We start from the raw sequence: 21009 nt of genomic DNA, 5'->3' as shown, positions 1-21009 counted from the left end.
CCATAATGGGAGTCAATAAGTCCGTCATCAGTTTGGTTATTGTTCAAAATTTATTTCGTGTTCAGCAGAATAAATAAATCAATACAGGGAACAACTTGAGGGTGAGTAAATGATGACAGAATTTGATTTTTTTGGGTGAACTATCCCTTTAAAAAAGATAGCCTCGAACTCTCGGGACATCAGACACGAAGGTTTACCTTCCGCATAACAATATGCAGTATACATTTTTTTAAATTTCACTCTGTTAAAGTTTTTCCCTGAGAAAAGATTATCGACTATGCAATGTACTTAGCGTTTCAAACAAACAAACAAACAAACAAACCAATTTTTTTGTAGCACGTCACGTCACGAGACTCATGAATCCTCGGGCGCGCACCGATGATGTCATGGTAGAGGTGCAGCGTGGGACAAACATGGCAGCTTCCATATCACAGCAGCTCGAGGATTTGTTAAATCCTTTACCAAAATTCGTGGATCCAGAGGACGACCAAGATGAAGGTATAGTATATTAATATCATAACCGTTCATTTTAATGTGTTGTTAGCCATTTTAGAGCTTTTAATGGTGAATCTGTCGCATTCGTTGCAAGCACGATTTGTCTGCATGCCTTAGTGTACTGTGTACAGATTTTTCTTATTTTTGTGAACAATTACTCTTGACATTTAATTTAATTTAGTAATAAATAAAGTATGAGTACTGTAGCTAAATATTAGATTAAAATAAACTATCATTAGTTTAAAGAACTAATAATAGTTTTAAAGAACATTACAGCAGCAGGTGTTGTTGATAATTGCACACAACAAATGTGAAAGGCATTGTTCATGCTATAGTCATTATTATGGTGATAAGTGATATAGTCAGCATCTTATATGCAGGTTTTATGTGTAACAAATGTATCACTAACTGTTTATATGATTACAACTGTAAATTCCTATGATTTCTTTAGCTAAAATAAATCTTAATACTTAATTGCAGAGACGAAAGCCAAAGTCATAGAGAAGTTTGATGAAGGTGGTGGCGTTGATGATGATGAGGCAGACCTTTTATCTGGCCATCTGCGGAGGCGCTCTGTGGCCATTCTGGCTGAAGGTGATCGTCGATATTGTGGCAAGGCAACATCCAGAAAGGATCTACAGAAAGAGTTGGATGGATCAGGTGAGGTGAAAATGTTTGATTGACAAAAAGCTGCTTAAACAAAAAGAGAAATGTTTTGGTAACTGAAAAATCAACTAACGAATAACTTGCCTAGCATAATAAGGTAGGAATGAGGCACTAAAACTTGTACTTGTGTGCATTTTCAGATGATGATGATGATGATGATGATGATGATGATGATGATGATGATGATGATGATGATGATGAAGAAGAAGAAGAAGAAGAAGAAAATGGAATGCTGGACAAGTACATGGAGTGCATCAAAGATGATGATGATGAGGAGGATGATGATGAGGATGAAGATCAAGGCGATGTCGAGGAGGATCTCATTGTAGATGATAGCTCGCAGATGTCCAGCTTGGTCTCTAAAATGAAAAGCACAGACTTTATGAAACTCGCAGAGGGAATGGATGATCTGGGAGACAGTGAGGAAGAAGAGGACTCCGTAGCAAGTGAAGGAGAGACTGAGGAAGATGACGAGGAGGGATCATCCTTGAGGACCTTCTCTAAAGAGAAAGTTGATGAAGAGGTCGAAAAAGGGAAAGCAGTTAAAAATCAGCTCGGTATAGATGCACAATTCACAATGTTCTCTAAAATAAATAAGTAACAAAGAATGCATGTGCAATATCTTCTATAAGAAACATAGAAACTGTCGAGTAGAAAAATACTACTCATCTTTATGCTGTTTTCAAATCGTTCCAGCTCTTTGGGACCTGATGCTTGAAAGGCGAATCAAAATGCAGAAGGCTCTTGTGACAGCCAATCAGCTTCCACAGCCACAGACATTCCCAGAGTTCAAGAGCAGGGGAGGGGCTGAATATGCTGAAGCTTTAAAAAACAGTAAGTGAATTGTCTATTTTACCCATTTAACAGTAATAGAAAAATAGTTTTTCTAATTATTCCTTAAAGAGCATATTGCAGGTAAAATTTTTTTAGATGAACATATAACCTTGTATGAAAATGCCATATGAAAAGGTTTAAAATGTTTTTAAAAGACATAAGAGCACAAATTTATCAGATAAAGTGGCTGTTTAGTTGGCTGTTTTTTCCAACGTCACGTCATATTACGTCACGAGAGGAAGTCGTCTGCCAAGCATTGCCTCAGTGCAGAATAGGTTGGTATTCTGTAGTAATCAGTGTATTTTCGGTAGTTTTTCTATTTAAATGTATCATTGTCATGGAAAATTATTGTGTCCAGCCTGTCAGGACATTGAATCCACAGGTTTCCTAAAAAAAAAAAAAAAAGTTAGAAAAGCTGCATTGGGGCGTTTGTGCAGGTGAAGAGACGGTTTTTCACTTCTGCATCTGCTTTGACACACGCGGTGGTGTGTGTGTGTGTGTGTGTTCACTTTACACCGTGGATTATCAGCGATATGATGAAGTTTAACATTGCAATACTCATGCAGTTAAAGGATAATATTTAATGATTAAACACTCACACGCAATGCTTCTTGGCTATTGTTTTTACATTAATCAACTTCAACATTGATTAATACAAAGTATGTAGGCTACATAAACACAAATGCATAATCTCACACTAAAAGTTAGGAATTATGTGCTGATAATGTATACATATTTCATTCAAACCATGTATACATATATATATGTACATCGTTCATTTAAATACATACTCAAAACATCATACATCCTCACACTATCGACGGTGAACCGGCACAAAATAAACCCATAACGCTGAATGAGTGAATAAAGGATCAACATAACACGTCATACTGTCTGTGGCTCGGCCACGGCGGGTGGTGTAACGGTCGGTCACGGATCTGTCAGACGATCAGCTTGGAGAAACCGCGTGAACTGAGGCGATCCGGGCGAACACGTATACACGAGCGTTCGCATTAAGCAGAGACTGGAGACTCAAAACAGAGACTCAATGTTGCTGCTAGCTTTAGATAGAAAACATTACTTGTGTGCAAATGATTTGTTGATAACCATAGAATAGCAGCCCTTTCAACAGAAACAACCAGCGAGGGAGTTAGAGCGCACGTATGCGTGTGTGTGTGTGTGTGTGTGTGTGTGTGTGTGTGTGTGTGTGTGTGTGTGTAAAAAGGCACTGTATGGTTGCAGCAACTGAGCTATAGCATAATAATACTCATAGATCTAGCCTGTGACATTGTTGTGCATGATTTGGCAATAGGGGACAACCATGCTGGTGAAAATCGAGCCGACTCCCGACATTTTTGATTTTGTATGTTTAAAAAATATTGTGAGAGAGAGGTGCGAGAAACGTGCTCGGCTCGTCGTGTTTTTCCTCACATGCTGCGAGCCACGACCATACGAGCATCCACAATGTCCATGCGAGAGAAAAACATTGTCTGCGAGCTCGTATGACATTAAAAACAGCACCGTGTAACGTTACGCCCCGCGCCCAACCTTACATTTAATGTGGACGGCGAGTGACTTAAGCCAGATGGTCTGAACTTATTATTAGTTTCTGTTATTGGTATCAATACTCCTAGATGACCAATACCAGCTTTGCGATTGCCTGATACATGATAATTATCTGCAAAGTATTGTAATCTGAGCACAGTGTTAGCGTATAATGTGATGAGGCAACTCTCTCACCTGCTCTGTTTTCCACTGTTTCTCCTCACACAACAATTCAAATCATCTCCAGGGTGTTTCCTGGGTCAGAAATGGTCTTCGGTGGGGGTGGCTGACCAGTCATGGTCATCCACACACACGCATGCGCGCACACACACACACACCCCAAGAGTAAAAGTACCTACCCGCGTGATACTGACAATAAATGTAAAATAAATGCAAACTTTTTTTTGTGCTTTTTGTTGCTCATCTAATTTTGATATCTCATTATGTATGTTCTCTTGATGTTTGTTTCTTAAGTTCCTCATTTTTACACAGTTTGCTTGGTTTACTGATTCATTATTTTGGCAACAATTATTAAAAAGCAGCATTCAAAATCTATAGAAATGTTTGGATGTCATGTATTAATACCTTACTTAAAGTTGGCATGAAATATGAGTCTTTTCTTCCCTATTGTAACGTACAGTGGGTACGGAAAGTATTCAGACCCCCTTAAATGTTTTACTCTGTTATATTGCAGCCATTTGCTAAAATCATTTAAGTAAAAAACATTTTCTCATTAATGTACACACAGCACCACATATTGACAGAAAAACACAGAATTGTTGACTTTTTTGCAGATTTATTAAAAAGAAAAACTGAAATATCACATGGTCCTAAGTATTCAGACCCTTTGCTCAGTATTTACTAGAAGCATTATTTTGATCTTTGAGTCTTTTTGGGAAAGTTTTTCACACATGGATCTTGGGTGGCCTCTGCCATTCCTCTTTGCATATCCTCTCCAGTCAGGATGGATGGTAAACGTTGGTGGACAGCTATTTTCAGGTCTCTCCAGAGATGCTCCATTGGGTTTAAGTCAGGGCTCTGGCTGGGCCACTTAAGAACAGTCACAGAGTTTTTGTGAAGCCAATTCTTTGTTATTTTAGCTGTTTGCTTAACGTGGTCATTGTCTTGTTAGAAGGTTAACCTTGGGCCCAGTCTGAGGTCTTGAGCACTCTGGAGAAGGTTTTTCCAGGATATCCCTGTTCTTGGCTGCACTACACCTGTACTATACATACCGCTTAGAATTAAGGCCAAATGTTCTATCTTGGTCTCATCAGACCAGAGAATCTTAATTTCTCCTTCGGGTGTTTATTTTAACAAACTGTGTCTTGCACTGAGGAGAGGCTTCCGTCTGACCACTCTGCCATAAAGCCCCGACTGGTGGAGGGCTGCAGTGATGGTTGACTTTCTACAACTTTCTCCCATCTCCCGAATGCATCTCTAGAGCTCATCCACAGTTATCTTTGGGTTCTACATTATCCATCTCACCAAGGCTCTTCTCCCCCGATAGCTCAGTTTGGCCAGCTCTAGGAAGGGTTCTGGTCATCCCAAGCGTCTTCCATTTAAGGAATATGGAGACCACTGTGCTCTTAGGAACCTTAAGTGCAGCTGAATTTTTTTTGTAACCTTGCCCAGATCTGTGCCTTGACACAATTCTGTCTCTGAGCTCTTCAGGCAGTTCCGTTGACCTCATGATTCTCAATTGCTCTGACATGCACTGTGAGCTGTAAGGTCTTATATAGACAGGTGTGTGGCTTTTCTAATCAAGTCCAATCAGTATAATCAAACACAGCTGAACTCAAATGAAGGTGTAGAACCATCTCAAGGATGAGCAGAAGAAATGGACAGCACCTGAGTTAAATATGAGTGTCATAGCAAAGGGTCTGAATACTTGGGACCATTTGATACTTCAGTTTTTCTTTTTTAATAAATCTGCAAAAATGTCAACAATTGTGTTTTTCTGTCAATATGGGGTGCTGTGTGTACATTAATAAGGAAAAAAATGAACTTAAATGATTTTAGCAAATGGCTTCAATATAACAGAGTGAAAAATTGAAGGGTCTCAGAATACTTTCTGTACCCACTGTATATCTGAATGAAACAATGTTTGATGCTACTAAGTTACTGCATTTTCAGTTGCTATTTCCAGTTTCTAACTACTTTTTCCAGCAAGTAGCAGTGTAGCGCAACCAACCATTCTTTATTCAGTTATGCTCTTTGAAGAGCCTGCAATACATTGAAGTGTCGCCGTATTATTAAAGAGGTGATGAATTAGGAAATCAAATTTTCATTCAGCCTTTGATATATAAAAGTTAATTGTGATATAAGAATTTCCTGTGTGTTTTGGAGCTGAAAACTTTATTGTTAGTCAAAGAAAAGTTTTTATTGACATCAGGCCCAGAAAACGCTCAATCTCATAATGTGCCAGGCTGTGATGTCAGTGTGGTGAAACACCGCCTATGCAGAAAAAAGATCTACGCCTACTTCATCACTGCCTGTTTAGCCCTTTCCACTGATTTAAAACAATAAAACAACGCAGTTCATGAACCCTTTAAATCACTAAAATTGTGCATTACCTCCATATATTGTTTCCTAGTAGGTTCCTTGTGTTACAGTTCAGTGGTGTACAGTTCAAAAGATCGAAGGATGATGATGTACAGTTGAGATTTCACATTAATCGACTAATAAAGGTTACACTTTTGTATGTTATATATATATATATATATATATGCATATATGCATGCATGCATGTAAGCCAAAGATTCAAACATTTTCCGCATCAAAGACATCAAGCACATACAGGTGAAAATAGCCTTTTGAAATTGATGAATTGTCCTGCTTTACTTGCGCACTATATCAAATGTCCATTTCTGATGAATTCATAGTTAAATCTGTTCTGCCACAATTTTGTAATGAACCTAAAAGATGACCAGTGTTTTGTTTTGTGCCATTGCTTTGGCAAAGCATTTGTCAATCGAAAAGAAACTCAAAACAATGATTCAGTTAAAAAAAACAGTTTCAATATAGCTAGCTACTTTTTGATAGTTGTAGTGTAGCTAAATACTATTTCTAAGATAGTTTTTATGCTTATGTTCTCCTAAAAGATGGTTAGCACATGGACAAAAGGCATGAAACTTGTAATTCTCCCATCCTATGTTTGTTTTTAAGTCAGTGAGGAATTATATTAGCTTGACAAGCCTGACCCACATCAAGATGTTTGGTCTGGAAACTCACCATTGACAGGGCTCAATCCGAGGGGCGGGATAAACGGTTGTCTTTCAAACTCCCTCTGCACGCGATAGGATAGCGCTACAACCAACCAGAGCAAAAAAGGTGAAGCAGAGCTAGTTGACAGATTTAACTTTCACTGTATCTGGTCAGCAAAACTCAGAACACATCTTCCCTTTTTAAGAATGACTTCAGTGCTGTTCTTTTCTCAGAGAAAAGCTTAACTCCAAGTCTTGTCAGCTGATTCGAAAGACCGCTGTTTGCTACCTTCTGTGTTTACTATTATAACATGTTAAGCCCCGCCCACCTAATCTATACAAGATGTGATTGGCCCGACCAGTTTGTTTTTTACAGCTCAGAAATGTATTGAGAGTTGCTAGACGACACTCGCGGCAAATTAGATTTGCTGCCGCTAGGGTACCTCTAGATTTCTAGGCTAGAATCATATGAGAATGCAGTTACATTTCTGCTTTTATTATCATTTAAACATGACATCGTCTTTGTGGTTAACCAATATCACTTAAGGAAGCACGGCCCCAACATCACTTGTGGTTTTAATATCGGGATTCTTCTAGCTCTTAATGCAATTAATACATTTGTGCACCTTCCTTCTCAAGCAGATCTGGGTGCTTAGTGACTACCTGCTTCTCATTTGCATATTTATTGCATTGGTCTTTTAGCCAGCGAATGATTGATGTGGGACCGTCCTCCTGAATTTTGAACAGCACGTTGCTTTAGTAGAGGGTGCTGTGCATGCATACTTTTGATTAGCTGTAAAGATGACACATCTTAGAACACAACCCTCCAAACACACACACACACACACACACACACACACACACACACACACACACACACACACCAGTCCTTTTATTTATTTGTTCTTATTATGTAAAGTAAATTGTAGCACAGGGTTCAGGTTTTGTTTTAGAGCCCATTCTGCAGGAATACTAGGAGGCATATTTTTATAAGATTTGAAAACAATTCATTTTGATTAACAGGACAAGGTTTTGTTTTATTTAGTAATTTTTTTTTTGTGTGTTATTTATTTATTTTTCTGCTTTCCAGGTAAAAGTTTGTGTTAGAAATGTTTGTTTCTCCAATGTAAGTCTATAGAATTTTTCATCTCCTAGGCTTGTTGCTATCGCAGTTTGTGTCCACCTGAGTTGACGTCATTCGCCTCAGTCCTTTTTTCAATGACGTACGACTCATTTACTGGGGGATATCCGATTTGACCGCTTACATGGCAGACGCTAATGCACGCATCATTGTGTGCACCATTGAGTGAGGCCTAAATCCAATCTGAGGATATCGGAATTCATGCGTTTTTTTACTGCTTACACGTTCACATGTCATATCTGATCTGTGCTGCATGAGAGGGGAAAATTGGAATTGGGTCACTTGAACCATGCAGTGTAAATGGGGCCTAAGATCAGAGTAGACCCTGCGTTTACAGAAGTGTACTGAATTGATGTTGTGGTTGACGTGCAGTATGATACGCTCATTTATGTGTGGTAGGTCATAAAGCCCTGAAGGCTCTACAGAGATCTCTACTGGAACTCCAAGATCTGCTGCTCTACCAAAACCCTGAAACCAGAGCTATTTCTCAGGGCAAGACCTGGGGAGCCAACAGGTACCAAATTCTGCTTTTAAATACATTTTTGTTACGAAAATGTTGATAGCAAATTATTCTTTATTTCTATTCATCAATGGAAACTAATTGCTTTTGGTTACTAACTGGTTACTATTTTTGGGATGCTTCTTACATGACATTGTATGATTTCCTTATGTATCACTTTTTTCACACATAGCAATCCTAAAGATGATGATGAGATTAACAGTGAGGAAGATATGGAAAATGGGGATGATGGCCAAGAGGAAGAACAGGAAGCAGTTCGGAAAGGACCCCCCAAACGAAAACGTGAAATGGCGGAGTATCCCAACTTTATGGCCAAACGTTTTGCTGCTTTTCTGCCTTACCGTGATGCCACCCTGCAGAAATGGTATGACAAGACGCGGCTAACAACGGGCAAAAGCAATAAGGTACAAATATTTAAAAAAAAATAGCAGCATCTATAACCTTGACATGGGCTCATGACATGGATTTTTTAAATGAAATATTTCAATATGTACCTTGAGGTTCACTATGTTAATAGTTTTTTGCACAAAATAAGAAGTATATATGCGGAAAATATTTTGAACCTTCATTCTGACCATCTGTCTGAAATGACATCTTAAGGGGCATTTACAGACAAAGTGTTATGAAATAATTTAATTACTGTTTGTGATGCAGATGATGTCAGATCCAATAGAGTTGGTTGCTTCATATTTGTGCAACCAGCTGAAGTCTGTTCAGAGACTAGGGGTGTAACAGTTCAAATTACTATAGGTTCGGATTTAGGGTCATGGTTTCAGTATGGTTCGGTATGTACTGTGTTCAGGGAAAAAAAAGGACTACTGTCAAATAAAAATAAAGAAAATAAGAACATATAATCAAACTACAAGCAACAGAACAGATTCAATAGAGGAAAGATATAAATAAAATAAACAGTGCTTTTCAGGATATTTAGCCCGGCCCATTTTTACATTTCATCTGATTATGATACAGTGCCTTGCGAAAGTATTCGGCCCCCTTGAACTTCGCGGCCTTTAGCCACATTTCAGGCTTCAAACATAAAGATATGAAACTGTAATTTTTTTGTGAAGAATCAACAACAAGTGGGACACAATCATGAAGTGGAATGAAATTTATTGGATATTTCAAACTTTTTTAACAAATCAAAAACTGAAAAATTGGGCGTGCAAAATTATTTCGCCCCTTTGCTTTGTGCAGCAAATTCTCTCCTGAAGTTCATTGAGGATTTCTGAATGATCCAATGTTGACCTAAATGACTAATGATGATAAATAGAATCCACCTGTGTGTAATCAAGTCTCCGTATAAATTCACCTGCACTGTGATAGTCTCAGAGGTCCGTTTAAAGCGCTGAGAGCATCATGAAGAACAAGGAACACACCAGGCAGGTCCGAGATACTGTTGTGGAGAAGTTTAAAGCTGGATTTGGATACAAAAAGATTTCCCAAGATTTAAAAATCCCAAGGAGCACTGTGCAAGCGATAATATTGAAGTGGAAGGGGTATCAGACCACTAGAAATCTACCAAGACCTGGCCGTCCCTCTAAACTTTCAGCTCATACAATGAGAAGACTGATCAGAGATGCAGCCAAGAGGCCCATGATCACTCTGGATGAACTGCAGAGAACTACAGCTGAGGTGGGAGACTCTGTCGTATACAGCACAAATCTGGCCTTTATGGAAAAGTGGCAAGAAGAAAGCCATTTCTTAAAGATATCCATAAAAAGTGTCGTTTAAAGTTTGCCACAAGCCGCCTGGGAGACACACCAAACATGTGGAAGAAGGTGCTCTGGTCAGATGAAACCAAAATTGAACTTTTTGGCAACAATGCAAAACGTTATGTTTGGCGTAAAAGCAACACAGCTCATCACCCTGAACACACCATCCCCACTGTCAAACATGGTGGTGGCAGCATCATGGTTTGGGCCTGCTTCAGCAGGGACAGGGAAGATGGTTAAAACTGATGGGAAGATGGATGGAGCCAAATACAGGACCATTCTGGAAGAAAACCTGATGGAGTCTGCAAAAGACCTGAGACTGGGACAGAGATTTGTCTTCCAACAAGACAATGATCCAAAACATAGAGCAAAATCTACAATGGAATGGTTAAAAAATAAACATATCCAGGTGTTTGAACGGCCAAGTCAAAGTCCAGACCTGAATCCAATCGAGAATCTGTGGAAAGAACTGAAAACTGCTGTTCACAAATGCTCTCCATCCAACCTCACTGAGCTCGAGCTGTTCTGCAAGGAGGAATGGGCTAAAATGTCAGTCTCCCGATGTGCAAAACTGATAGAGACATACCGCAAGCGACTTACAGCTGTAATCGCAGCAAAAGGTGGCGCTACAAAGTATTAACTTAAGGGGGCCGAATAATTTTGCACGCCCAATTTTTCAGTTTTTGATTTGTTAAAAAAGTTTGAATATCCATTAAATTTCGTTCCACTTCATGATTGTGTCCTACTTGTTGATTCTTCACAAACAAATACAGTTCTTTATGTTTGAAGCCTGAAATGTAGCAAAAGGTTGCAAAGTTCAAGGGGGCCGAATACTTTCGCAAGGCACTGTAAGTGCAGATGCGAGTGGGTCAGAAATGATTTTGGTGTTATATTTATTTTAATATTTAGGTTTTTTTCCGTAGAAAGCATTTCTTTCATTTTGTTTAAATTGTATCATAATTTTAATGAAGTTTTCTTTGGCCAATTGCTTGGATTTAATAAATAATAAGCAAATAGCAGAGTATAATCGTGATGTGAAGTCGTGGGAGTGATCGCTTTCATTGCTCATGAACTGGAACGTGTCTCTTAAATAAACTGAAATGCAGCAGGGTACTTGTCTCTTAAGCCCCGTTTCCACCAAAATTACCCGGAACAATTTGTACCAGGAACTTTTCTACAGGAACTTTTCTCCCCCCCAGACCTGCAGCTGTCTGCGTTTCGACCGCGATAAAGTTCCGAGAAGATTAGGCAAATTAGCCCGGTGATGTAGGACTGAGAGTACTGCTCCTCCAAGCCAGTGACGGACAAGGCTGTCACTTTTTATTCAATATTCGAATATGCATTCGAAGATGACGTGAAATATCTGTAATCGAACTATAAATAAACTATCCGGTTTTTAAAGTGCCATGTAGCGCAATTTCTTTTACTGTCGGTGCGTTTACATGGAGCACTGTAGTTTAAAAGTCCAATCTGAAGGAAAATGCTCCATATAAACACCTCAATCGTAATAAAAATGCCCAAACTGAATGAAATTGTAATCGTTTTGAGATGGGTGGATAAACCTTTTCATGAATCGATCAAACTAAACATTTCACCATGACCTAACCGGATTACTTTTGAGTGTGCGTCCTTATGTGATGTACACAGCGCGCGCCTTCACCAAGCATGACAAGAGAGGAAAATACATTTTTCTGAGGGATAAACTTTATTTCATAAGAAGTTATGAAGATAATGTTGGCATAATGACACTGTCCCTACGCCTATGTAAGCAAACAATCATTAACTACTTCAACTGCGCCTGACATTAGAATTTATTTTTTCTGAGATGATTATTACACTTTACAACAAATGAATAGCTTTTATAAAACCGTAAGTCCTGGTGGCCGTTGAGAGTTGCTATGGCATCCGTAAACACATTCCAGCTGCTGGAGATGACGGCGTTGTAGATAATTTAATATATTCGAATGCATTGCTTGATATTTTAATTCCGTTCAATTAGATTTTTTTCAAAAATGACAGCCCTAACGGACAGTAATCATGTTTGTGTGTACCGATTGAAAGATTTAGAGGACTGTTTACATGAGACGTTATCTAAACCGATCTGGTGTTTACATGTGGTGACTTTCAATCACAATCATTTTGTCAAGCAGTTTGTCTGCCGCATCAAAAATGTCAACGCTGTTTTCTCCAGCAGCTGGAATGTGTTAACTGAAGCCATAGCAACTCTTAACGGCCACCAGGACTAATACAGTATTATATTATAAGCTATTTATTTGTTTAAATAATCATCTGAGAAAAAAAAAATCTTCTGTCAGGCGCAGTTAAAGTAAAAACTGCCTGGGGCAATATACGCTGTCTCATTACTCCAACATTATCTTCATAACTTACGAAATAAAAAGTTAACCCCTCTTAAAAAAATTAACTTTCCTCTCTTGTCAACATGAGCGCGGCGTGTAAGACTGATTATTACTGAACGTAGACCGAACCTCGCAAAAGACTTTTAAAAATGCCGAGTTGAAATAAAATGCTGCCTGAGCTCAACCAATCAGCATGTTCAGCGCCCAAGTCCCGCCCTGGAAAGTTCCTGAACTTTGAAAAAGTACTACCTCGCGAGCAGGGCCGTTTGGAGGGGGAAATATTTACCCGGAACTTCATTTATACCCTGGTTCCTGCGGTCTAAACACACGAAGTTCCACCCAAAGTTCCTAGTTCCTGGGTAAAGTTCCTGTGGTGGAAACGGGGCTTTAGACATGAGAAATATGCATATAGAAAGCTTGAAATGTCCACTTTTAAACTAAAATATTTAATTAAGCAAAAAAGTGCAGTGTTCACGTGAGCAGCTCATGAACACTGAACGTTTCTGTTCAGAATGTTGTGCTCCGTCACTGCATGTGCTATGAGTTTAACATGCATTTTTAGACTAATCCTGACTTGTACAACTTTGTAGCCTACACATTTCTTAGTTGTAGTATTAGTTCTTACTTTGCTAAAAAAAAAAATTTCTGATTATAGCATAGGTTTCTGCCCACCCAAATAGACTAATAAAGCAATGATTAAAAAAACACAAAGGCTTGATCAACGATCCGGCCTGACCCGGACCGAGGATAGTGCCAGGAAATCTCGGCCCTACCTGGCCCGCGGGTCGGTTCGGGTCAGGTTCGGGCTTGGGCTCGGGCAGAGAATCTAAACTCAAAAGAGCAGTCTTATGCTATTTGATTAACATTAAAAACACAGACAGCAGGAATATTAGGCTGGTGTCACTTTAAAAGCTAATGCACGGATCCAGTACACTGATACTGATACACATGCGTTGTATTTCTTGACTGTTAACTAAACTTAACCCATAATGTACTATGTTTGCTAGTACACTCAGCAAGACAGAATGTGTGAATTTTTTCCATTTAAACACCATACTTAAAAGCTAACCCAATATTTTCGTGCAGTTTGAGATGCGGCTTTCTGTGTGCATACTTCAGATAAGGACTATTGAACACAAAGAAGGACTGACTCCCAAATCACAGAACTTAATGATTTCTAAAATGATTATGCGGTCAACTGCATTTATAATAATTATAGGATAAATGTTGTTTAATATTTGTAGTTAGTAATAGTTTTAGATTGAATATGTCACACAGTAGGATACTGCTAACCCTTAATATGTTAAATGCTTGTATATCTTCAAGTAATTTACAATGTCTTTGTCTTTTCCATTATATACAGGGTTTCGGGGCATTTGACAGGAACATCTTGACACAGGTGGAGCAGGTTTTAATGGACAAAGATAGGCTGGTGAGACGTACACAGACGCGCAGGTCTGAATACAGAGTTCTGGGGAAGCCGGAGCCCATCACGCCTGACATAGACAGCAGCGTCACAGAGGGAGAGGTAAGACATGGCTCTGATTTTAGAGGGATAAGTTGAATTGCTCTGTAGATTAACAGTGCTATCGTTTTATATTTTGCTGTCGTACGAGCTCGCAAATGGATTTCTCACAGCTCTCACATACTCATATGTTTGCAGCATGTGAGAGGAATTAATAGCCGAACACGTTACGAGCACCGCCCCACCTCACAATAATTTTTAATCATGTAAAAAATTTGGGGAGTTGGCCCGATTTTCACCAGGCTATGGCTGTCCCCTTTTGCTAAATCATGCAAAGCCACGTCACATAGGCCCCATTATATGAGTAGCGTGGGCAATATCTCAACCTGCCGATGTCCAAATTTGTACAGTATACGCCCTCCTTAAGAGTGAAACATCTTAAGTTAGTCAAGCCAGCCAGTTCAGTAGGTGACAGTGAGTTTTTATACAGGTCCTTCTCAAAAAATTAGCATATTGTGATAAAGTTCATTATTTTCCATAATGTAATGATAAAAATAACTTTCATATATTTTAGATTCAGTGCACACCAACTGAAATATTTCAGGTCTTTTATTATTTTAATACTGATGATTTTGGCATACAGCTCATGAAAACCCAAAATTCCTATCTCAAAAAATTAGCATATCATGAAAAGGTTCTCTAAACGAGCTATTAACCTAATCATCTGAATCAACTAATTAACTTTAAACACCTGTAAACGATTCCTGAGGCTTTTAAAAACTCCCAGCCTGGTTCATTACTCAAAACCGCAATCATGGGTAAGACTGCCGACCTGACTGCTGTCCAGAAGGCCATCATTGACACCCTCAAGCGAGAGGGTAAGACACAGAAAGAATTTCTGAACAAATAGGTTGTTCCCAGAGTGCTGTATCAAGGCACCTCAGTGGGAAGTCTGTGGGAAGGAAAAAGTGTGGCAAAAAACGCTGCACAACGAGAAGAGGTGACTGGACCCTGAGGAAGATTGTGGAGAAGGACCGATTCCAGACCTTGGGGGACCTGCGGAAGCAGTGGACTGAGTCTGGAGTAGAAACATCCAGAGCCACCATGCACAGGCGTGTGCAGGAAATGGGCTACAGGTGCCGCATTCCCCAGGTCAAGCCACTTTGGGCTACAGAGAAGCAGCACTGGACTGTTGCTCAGTGGTCCAAAGTACTTTTTTCGGATGAAAGCAAATTTTGCATGGCATTCGGAAACCAAGGTGCCAGAGTCTGGAGGAAGACTGGGGAGAAGGAAATGCCAAAATGCCTGAAGTCCAGTGTCAAGTACTCACAGTCAGTGATGGTCTGGGGTGCCATGTCAGCTGCTGGTGTTGGTCCACTGTGTTTTATCAAGGACAGGGTCAATGCAGCTAGCTATCAGGAGATTTTGGAGCACTTCCATCTGCTGAAAAGCTTTATGGAGATGATTTCATTTTTCAGCACGATCTGGCACCTGCTCACAGTGCCAAAACCACTGGTAAATGGTTTACTGACCATGGTATTACTGTGCTCAATTGGCCTGCCAACTCTCCTGACCTGAACCCCATTGAGAATCTGTGGGATCTTGTGAAGAGAAAGTTGAGAGACGCAAGACCTAACACTCTGAATGAGCTTAAGGCTGCTATCGAAGCATCCTGGGCCTCCATAACACCTCAGCAGTGCTACAGGCTGATCGCCTCCATGCCACGCCGCATTGAAGCAGTCATTTCTGCAAAAAGATTCCCGACCAAGTATTGAGTGCATAACTGAACATAATTATTTGAAGGTTGACTTTTTTTATATTAAAAACACTTTTCTTTTATTGGTTGGATGAAATATGCAAATTTTTTGAGACAGGAATTATGGGTTTTCGTGAGCTGTATGCCAAAATCATCAGTATTAAAACAATAAAATACCTGAAATATTTCAATTGTTGTGCAATGAATCTAAAGTATATGAAAGTTTAATTTTTATCATTACATTATGGAAAATAATGAACTTTATCACAATATGCTAATTTTTTTAGAAGGACCTGTATTTGTATTATTTGTATTAGTAGTAACGCAATAATAATACTTTTAAAAGTAATATTCTCCATCATGCTAGAAGACTGACTGAGCTCACTCTCTGTTGATTTAGGCAGCTGAATTGGCACTGAAAGCTAATGTGCACCTCAAAGATATGGACGAGGAGATTTTTGATGACGATGACTTTTATCACCAGGTAAGAAAACAGACAGGATGAATTGATTAATGCAGATTATTTGTCAACAACAATGACTATATTGATAAGTACCTATAAAACGATTGTAGCCATACTGAGGTGATGTCAGAAAGCTCGCTCTCTATCATTTTCACAGCTACTTCGAGAGCTTATTGAGCGCAAGACGAGTGCGACAGACCCCAATGATCAAGTGGCCATGGGAAAGTGAGTGTGCACACACGTATATATGTATGTTTAATGTGTTGTGTGCATTTGATAATAATAACTCAACTCTGATCTCACAGGCAGTGGCTTGCCATCCAGAAACTACGAAGTAAAATCAAGAAGAAGGTGGACACCAAAGCCAGCAAAGGCAGGAAGATCAGGTAAGCTGTCACACTCCTGAAAGACTCAACTTGGTATATACAGCTGAATTTCACAAAACAACTGTAAAGTTATCAAAAAATTAATTGAATTAAATATTATTTAATTTAATTATATATAAAATATATTATTTCAGCTATTTGTAAAGTTGAAGTACTAAAAATTTAATTTGTTCAGGCAGGATAATTCTCATTTATGTAAAAGGCATTTTCTTTAATTTTGCAGTTAAAATGATCTGGGGATGCATACATAAAATTCACTCATATAAAACACCATAAACATTATTTTAGTTTAATTTAGTACAAAAACGAATGAAAAATGACACAGTTTCAAATTAAAATGAAAAAAAAAAATATAAAAATAAATTTGAAATAAAAATATTAATAGTTAATTAACTAATAATTAACTAATAGTATCTCAACGATTCTAACCGCTTTTATTTTATTAGATTACAAAGCCATTTTTGTGACATTAAGTCATATGCGGTTATTTGGTATTAAAATTCGGTTATGCCCAGATATCAGATATCATCTCTTATTATACGTCTCTTCTAATGGTGTGTTTGTCATGTAAATGAGTTCAAAATCACTCACAATGAAACATCACAATTCAGTTTACTCAAGACTTTGTGTTTATACTTATCATTCTTTCAAACTTCTTGTCAGGTTTCACATTCACAGTAAGCTGATGAATTTCATGGCTCCTATGGATAATAGCAGCATGAGTGATGATGCCCGGTGAGTGTTGTTCTTCCCATGTCTGATTTTCTTTTTCTCCTGAAAAATCATATTCATATGATAAATACAGTTTTTTTTTAATCATCTGTGGAGTTAACATGAGAACGAAAATGCTTATAATTTACTTGTACTTATTTTATTCATACTGTGGTGGAACACAAGATATTTAACAGAATATCTCAGCTGCTGTTTTCCATACAGGGAAAGTAGAAAAAGGACAAAGAAGCACCAGATAAGCAGTTTACATGCATTGTAAACTATATTTACTTCTATATACAGATTTCTGTGTGTGGGGAACAGACTCAAACTGTCTTTGTAACAGCTATAACAATTTGCTAAATGTTTCATTTTGTGTTCTTTGAGGAAAAAATGGGTTTTGAACAATATAAAGATGAATACATGATGACAGAACTTTCATTTTTGAGTGAACTGTCCTTTTAATTGTCAAATTTGACTGGGCTTTTTTCTTACTGTATTACTGTTCTGTAAGGACACCAGCAGTAAGGTGTGTGTGTGCGTGCGTGTGTGTGCGTGCGCGTGCGTTTAATTAATGGCTCAGTTGTGTGTTTCTCTGTCCTGTCAGCCAACAGTAATCCTCCTCAAACAGAGAACAGGCTAATCAAACACACTCTGGAGATATGCAAATACACAAACACTCACATTTCAAAGATTTCACTTTTAATCCCCCTTCTCATATTTTTATGTTTTCCCATGGTTCTACAAAGACAGTTGTACATATCAGGTGTTTTGTAGCAATATTTTTTGTTTATTGGCATATGAGTGACATAATGTTTTCATATTAAGCAGCATATACTACTGTTCAAACTTTGTTTTATTTATTTTATAAATTTTTAATCAGCTATGGCACAATAAATTGATCAAAAGAGACAGTAAATCAATTTATAATCTTACAAAAGATATATATATATATATATATATATATATATATATATATATATATATATATATATATATATATATATATATATATATATATATATATATATATCAAATAAATGCTGCTTTTTTGAAAATGCTGCTCTCATTCCCCAATAAAAAATATGCATCACAGTTTCTACAAAAGTATTAAGCAGGACAACTGTTTCCAACATTGATGATAATTTGTTTAAAAATCTTAAATGTATACATTGTGTATGGAAAGTATTCAGGCCCCTTACATTTTTTTACTCCGTTATATTGCAGCCGTTTGCTAAAATCATTTAAGTTAATGCCTTTTCTCATTAATGTACACACAGTCCTCCATACTGACACAGAATTTTTGACATTTTTGCTCAATTTAGCTCAATTTATACGTCGGCGTTACATACGCCGTACCCTGACGCAGACCGCAAGTGCCGTGATTGGTCTGCCAGAACCCCTCCCTCTGGTCTATAAATAAATAAATCTGCGATAGGAGTACGTGTGTCCAGAAATTATAATTTCATCCTATATCTGCTATATAAGACAATATTTTGCAGTCCAGAGATTCTATGTTCGTGAATAAATACATAGATCCACTGTGTATAGTTGAGTATAGATTTATGTAGCCAAACAAAGTAATGTAGAAGCCACTCAAAATAGTGTGATGTTTACTAATAACCCGCTGCAAAATAATCATACTTCAGTTCTCAAAAATGTATATTTATTTAACAAATTGACTTGAAGCCTTGTCAAATTACTTTCATTTAAACTTAGATGGTGAAAGTGACGTTGGCTACAAGGCTCGAGTGAGCGATCTGTAAGCAACTAAACAGTAGTAGGAAAATGTGGTTAGCTTCTGAGTTGTTGATGATGAAATATTAGCTAATTTCGATTTCAAGCAAAAAGGGATCAACATGCATATCTACTGTTGTATTTTATGACACCACTGGTAGGAAATAATATTAACCTTTGTCATTTGACAAACTATGTGAGCTACTTGGGAGTTTCCAATTGTTATACTTTAGCATCTTGCGTTAGATCTAGACAACACGGGGGATATTATCGTAATGTTGTCTTACTAAGAATCTTTCAATTTAATCCGAAATGGGTTCGACAGTCAATAAGTGGATAAAATCACTACTTACTGTTTGCAGGAATACGGTTGGAATCTGCCCTTCCTTCAGTATCAGACGCTGAGCAAATCCTGCTACAGTGAGGAAAATAAGTATTTGAACACCCTGCTATTTTGCAAGTTCTCCAACTTAGAAATCATGGAGGGGTCTGAAATTGTCATCGTAGGTGCATGTCCACTGTGAGACATAATCAAAAAAAAAAAAAAATCAGAAATCACAATGTATGATTTTTTTAACTATTTATTTGTATGATATAGATGCAAATAAGTAATTGAACACCTGAGAAAATTAATGTTAATATTATTTATTTTCAAATAATATTAATATATGTATTTTTACATTATTTTCCATAATGTATAATATTTAGGTCTGGAGACTGTCTTGGCCACGCCAGAACCTTGATATGCTTCTACAGAGCCACTCCTTGTTTATCCTGGCTGTGTGCTTCGGGTCATTGCCATGTTGGAAGACCCAGCCTCGACCCATCTTGAATGCTCTAACTGAGGGAAGAAGGTTGTTCCCCAAAATCTCGCAATACATGGGCCCGGTCATCCTCTCCTTAATACAGTGTAGTCGCCCTGACCCATGCGCAGAAAAACACCCCCAAAGCATGATGCTACCACCCCCCTGCTTCACAGTAGGGATGGTGTTCTTGGGATGGCATTCATCATTTTTCTTCCTTCGAACATGTTGACATTAATGTCAGACTGCACGATAGTTAAGGCGCGCTAAAAACGGACGCGCGCAAGAAAACTCACCCGGAGTTTTATATCATCAATGAATGACGCGTTCAGTGACAGTGAGCTGCATTACACGCGGGACTGAAATGCTGGCTACAAAGAAATCTCTAGCTCTCGTTTTGGTCATAGTTTGTCTTGAAAAAGAGATATTTGACTGTCGTCGTAGGAGAAGTCACACTGCAGGATTGTGTGCCAAATCTCCTGACACTGCCAGAATTTCGTCTGAGGTAAAATTTGATCGCAGCGCTCATTAATCGGCTGCCGGTGAACATGTCAAACTAGCGACCAAAGACGTCAGATTTTAGCCTAGGATCTGAGGAATCTTTTAGGATTTGCTAAATTTGTCCCAGACGGCCAAATCGTGGCCAAAATTGCACAGTGGAAACAGTGGTAACCTTGGAAACAGTGGTCCCAGCTCTTTTCACGTCATTGACCAGCTACTACCGTGTAGTTCTGGGCTGATTTCTCACCTTTCTTAGGATCATTGAGACCCCACGAGATGAGATCTTGCATGGAGCCCCATTCTGAGGGAGATTGACAGTCATGTTTAGCGTCTTCCATTTTCTAATGATTGCTCCAACAGTGGACCTTTTTTCACCAAGCTGCTTGGCAATTTCCCCGTAGCCCTTTCCAGCCTTGCGGAGGTGTACAATTTTGTCTCAGTGTCTTTTGACAGCTCTTTGTACTTGGCCATGTTAGTAGTTGGATTCTTACTGTCTTTGTGCATCTAACGACCTTAAACAGGTGTATCTAATTTAGGATAATAAATGGAGTAGAGGTGGATATTTTAAAGGCAGACTAACAGGTCTTTGAGGGTCAGAATTCTAGCTGATAGACAGGTCTTCAAATACCTATTTGCAGCGGTGTCATACAATTAAATACTTAAAAAAGACATATGTTATGATTTCTGGGTATTTTTTTAGATTGTCTCTCACAG

General features: G+C 38.4%; 1 protein-coding gene across 2 annotated transcripts in view; it reads left to right on the top strand.

Moving 5' to 3' along the window:
* The first annotated feature begins 346 nt into the window (after positions 1-346).
* Positions 347-21009, top strand: part of aatf (apoptosis antagonizing transcription factor) — a 28791-nt gene continuing 8128 nt past the window's right edge. Inside the window, exons 1-12 of one of the 2 annotated variants that reach the window (XM_067437868.1) lie at positions 347-498; positions 976-1155; positions 1302-1320; positions 1369-1718; positions 1858-1995; positions 8284-8398; positions 8577-8808; positions 13837-14001; positions 16095-16178; positions 16315-16382; positions 16463-16543; positions 17207-17278. In XM_067437868.1, coding sequence (XP_067293969.1) covers positions 357-498; positions 976-1155; positions 1302-1320; positions 1369-1718; positions 1858-1995; positions 8284-8398; positions 8577-8808; positions 13837-14001; positions 16095-16178; positions 16315-16382; positions 16463-16543; positions 17207-17278 — 1646 coding nt within the window. In that variant the 5' untranslated portion in view covers positions 347-356. Of the gene's footprint in view, positions 499-975; positions 1156-1301; positions 1719-1857; positions 1996-8283; positions 8399-8576; positions 8809-13836; positions 14002-16094; positions 16179-16314; positions 16383-16462; positions 16544-17206; positions 17279-21009 lie in introns of both variants that reach the window. The other variant, XM_067437867.1, reaches the window with a different exon arrangement.

This window comes from Pseudorasbora parva, chromosome 3 (genome assembly GCF_024679245.1).
Source record: "Pseudorasbora parva isolate DD20220531a chromosome 3, ASM2467924v1, whole genome shotgun sequence".
Lineage (NCBI taxonomy): Eukaryota > Metazoa > Chordata > Actinopteri > Cypriniformes > Gobionidae > Pseudorasbora > Pseudorasbora parva.
This window is presented reverse-complemented; position numbering and strand designations above follow the sequence as displayed.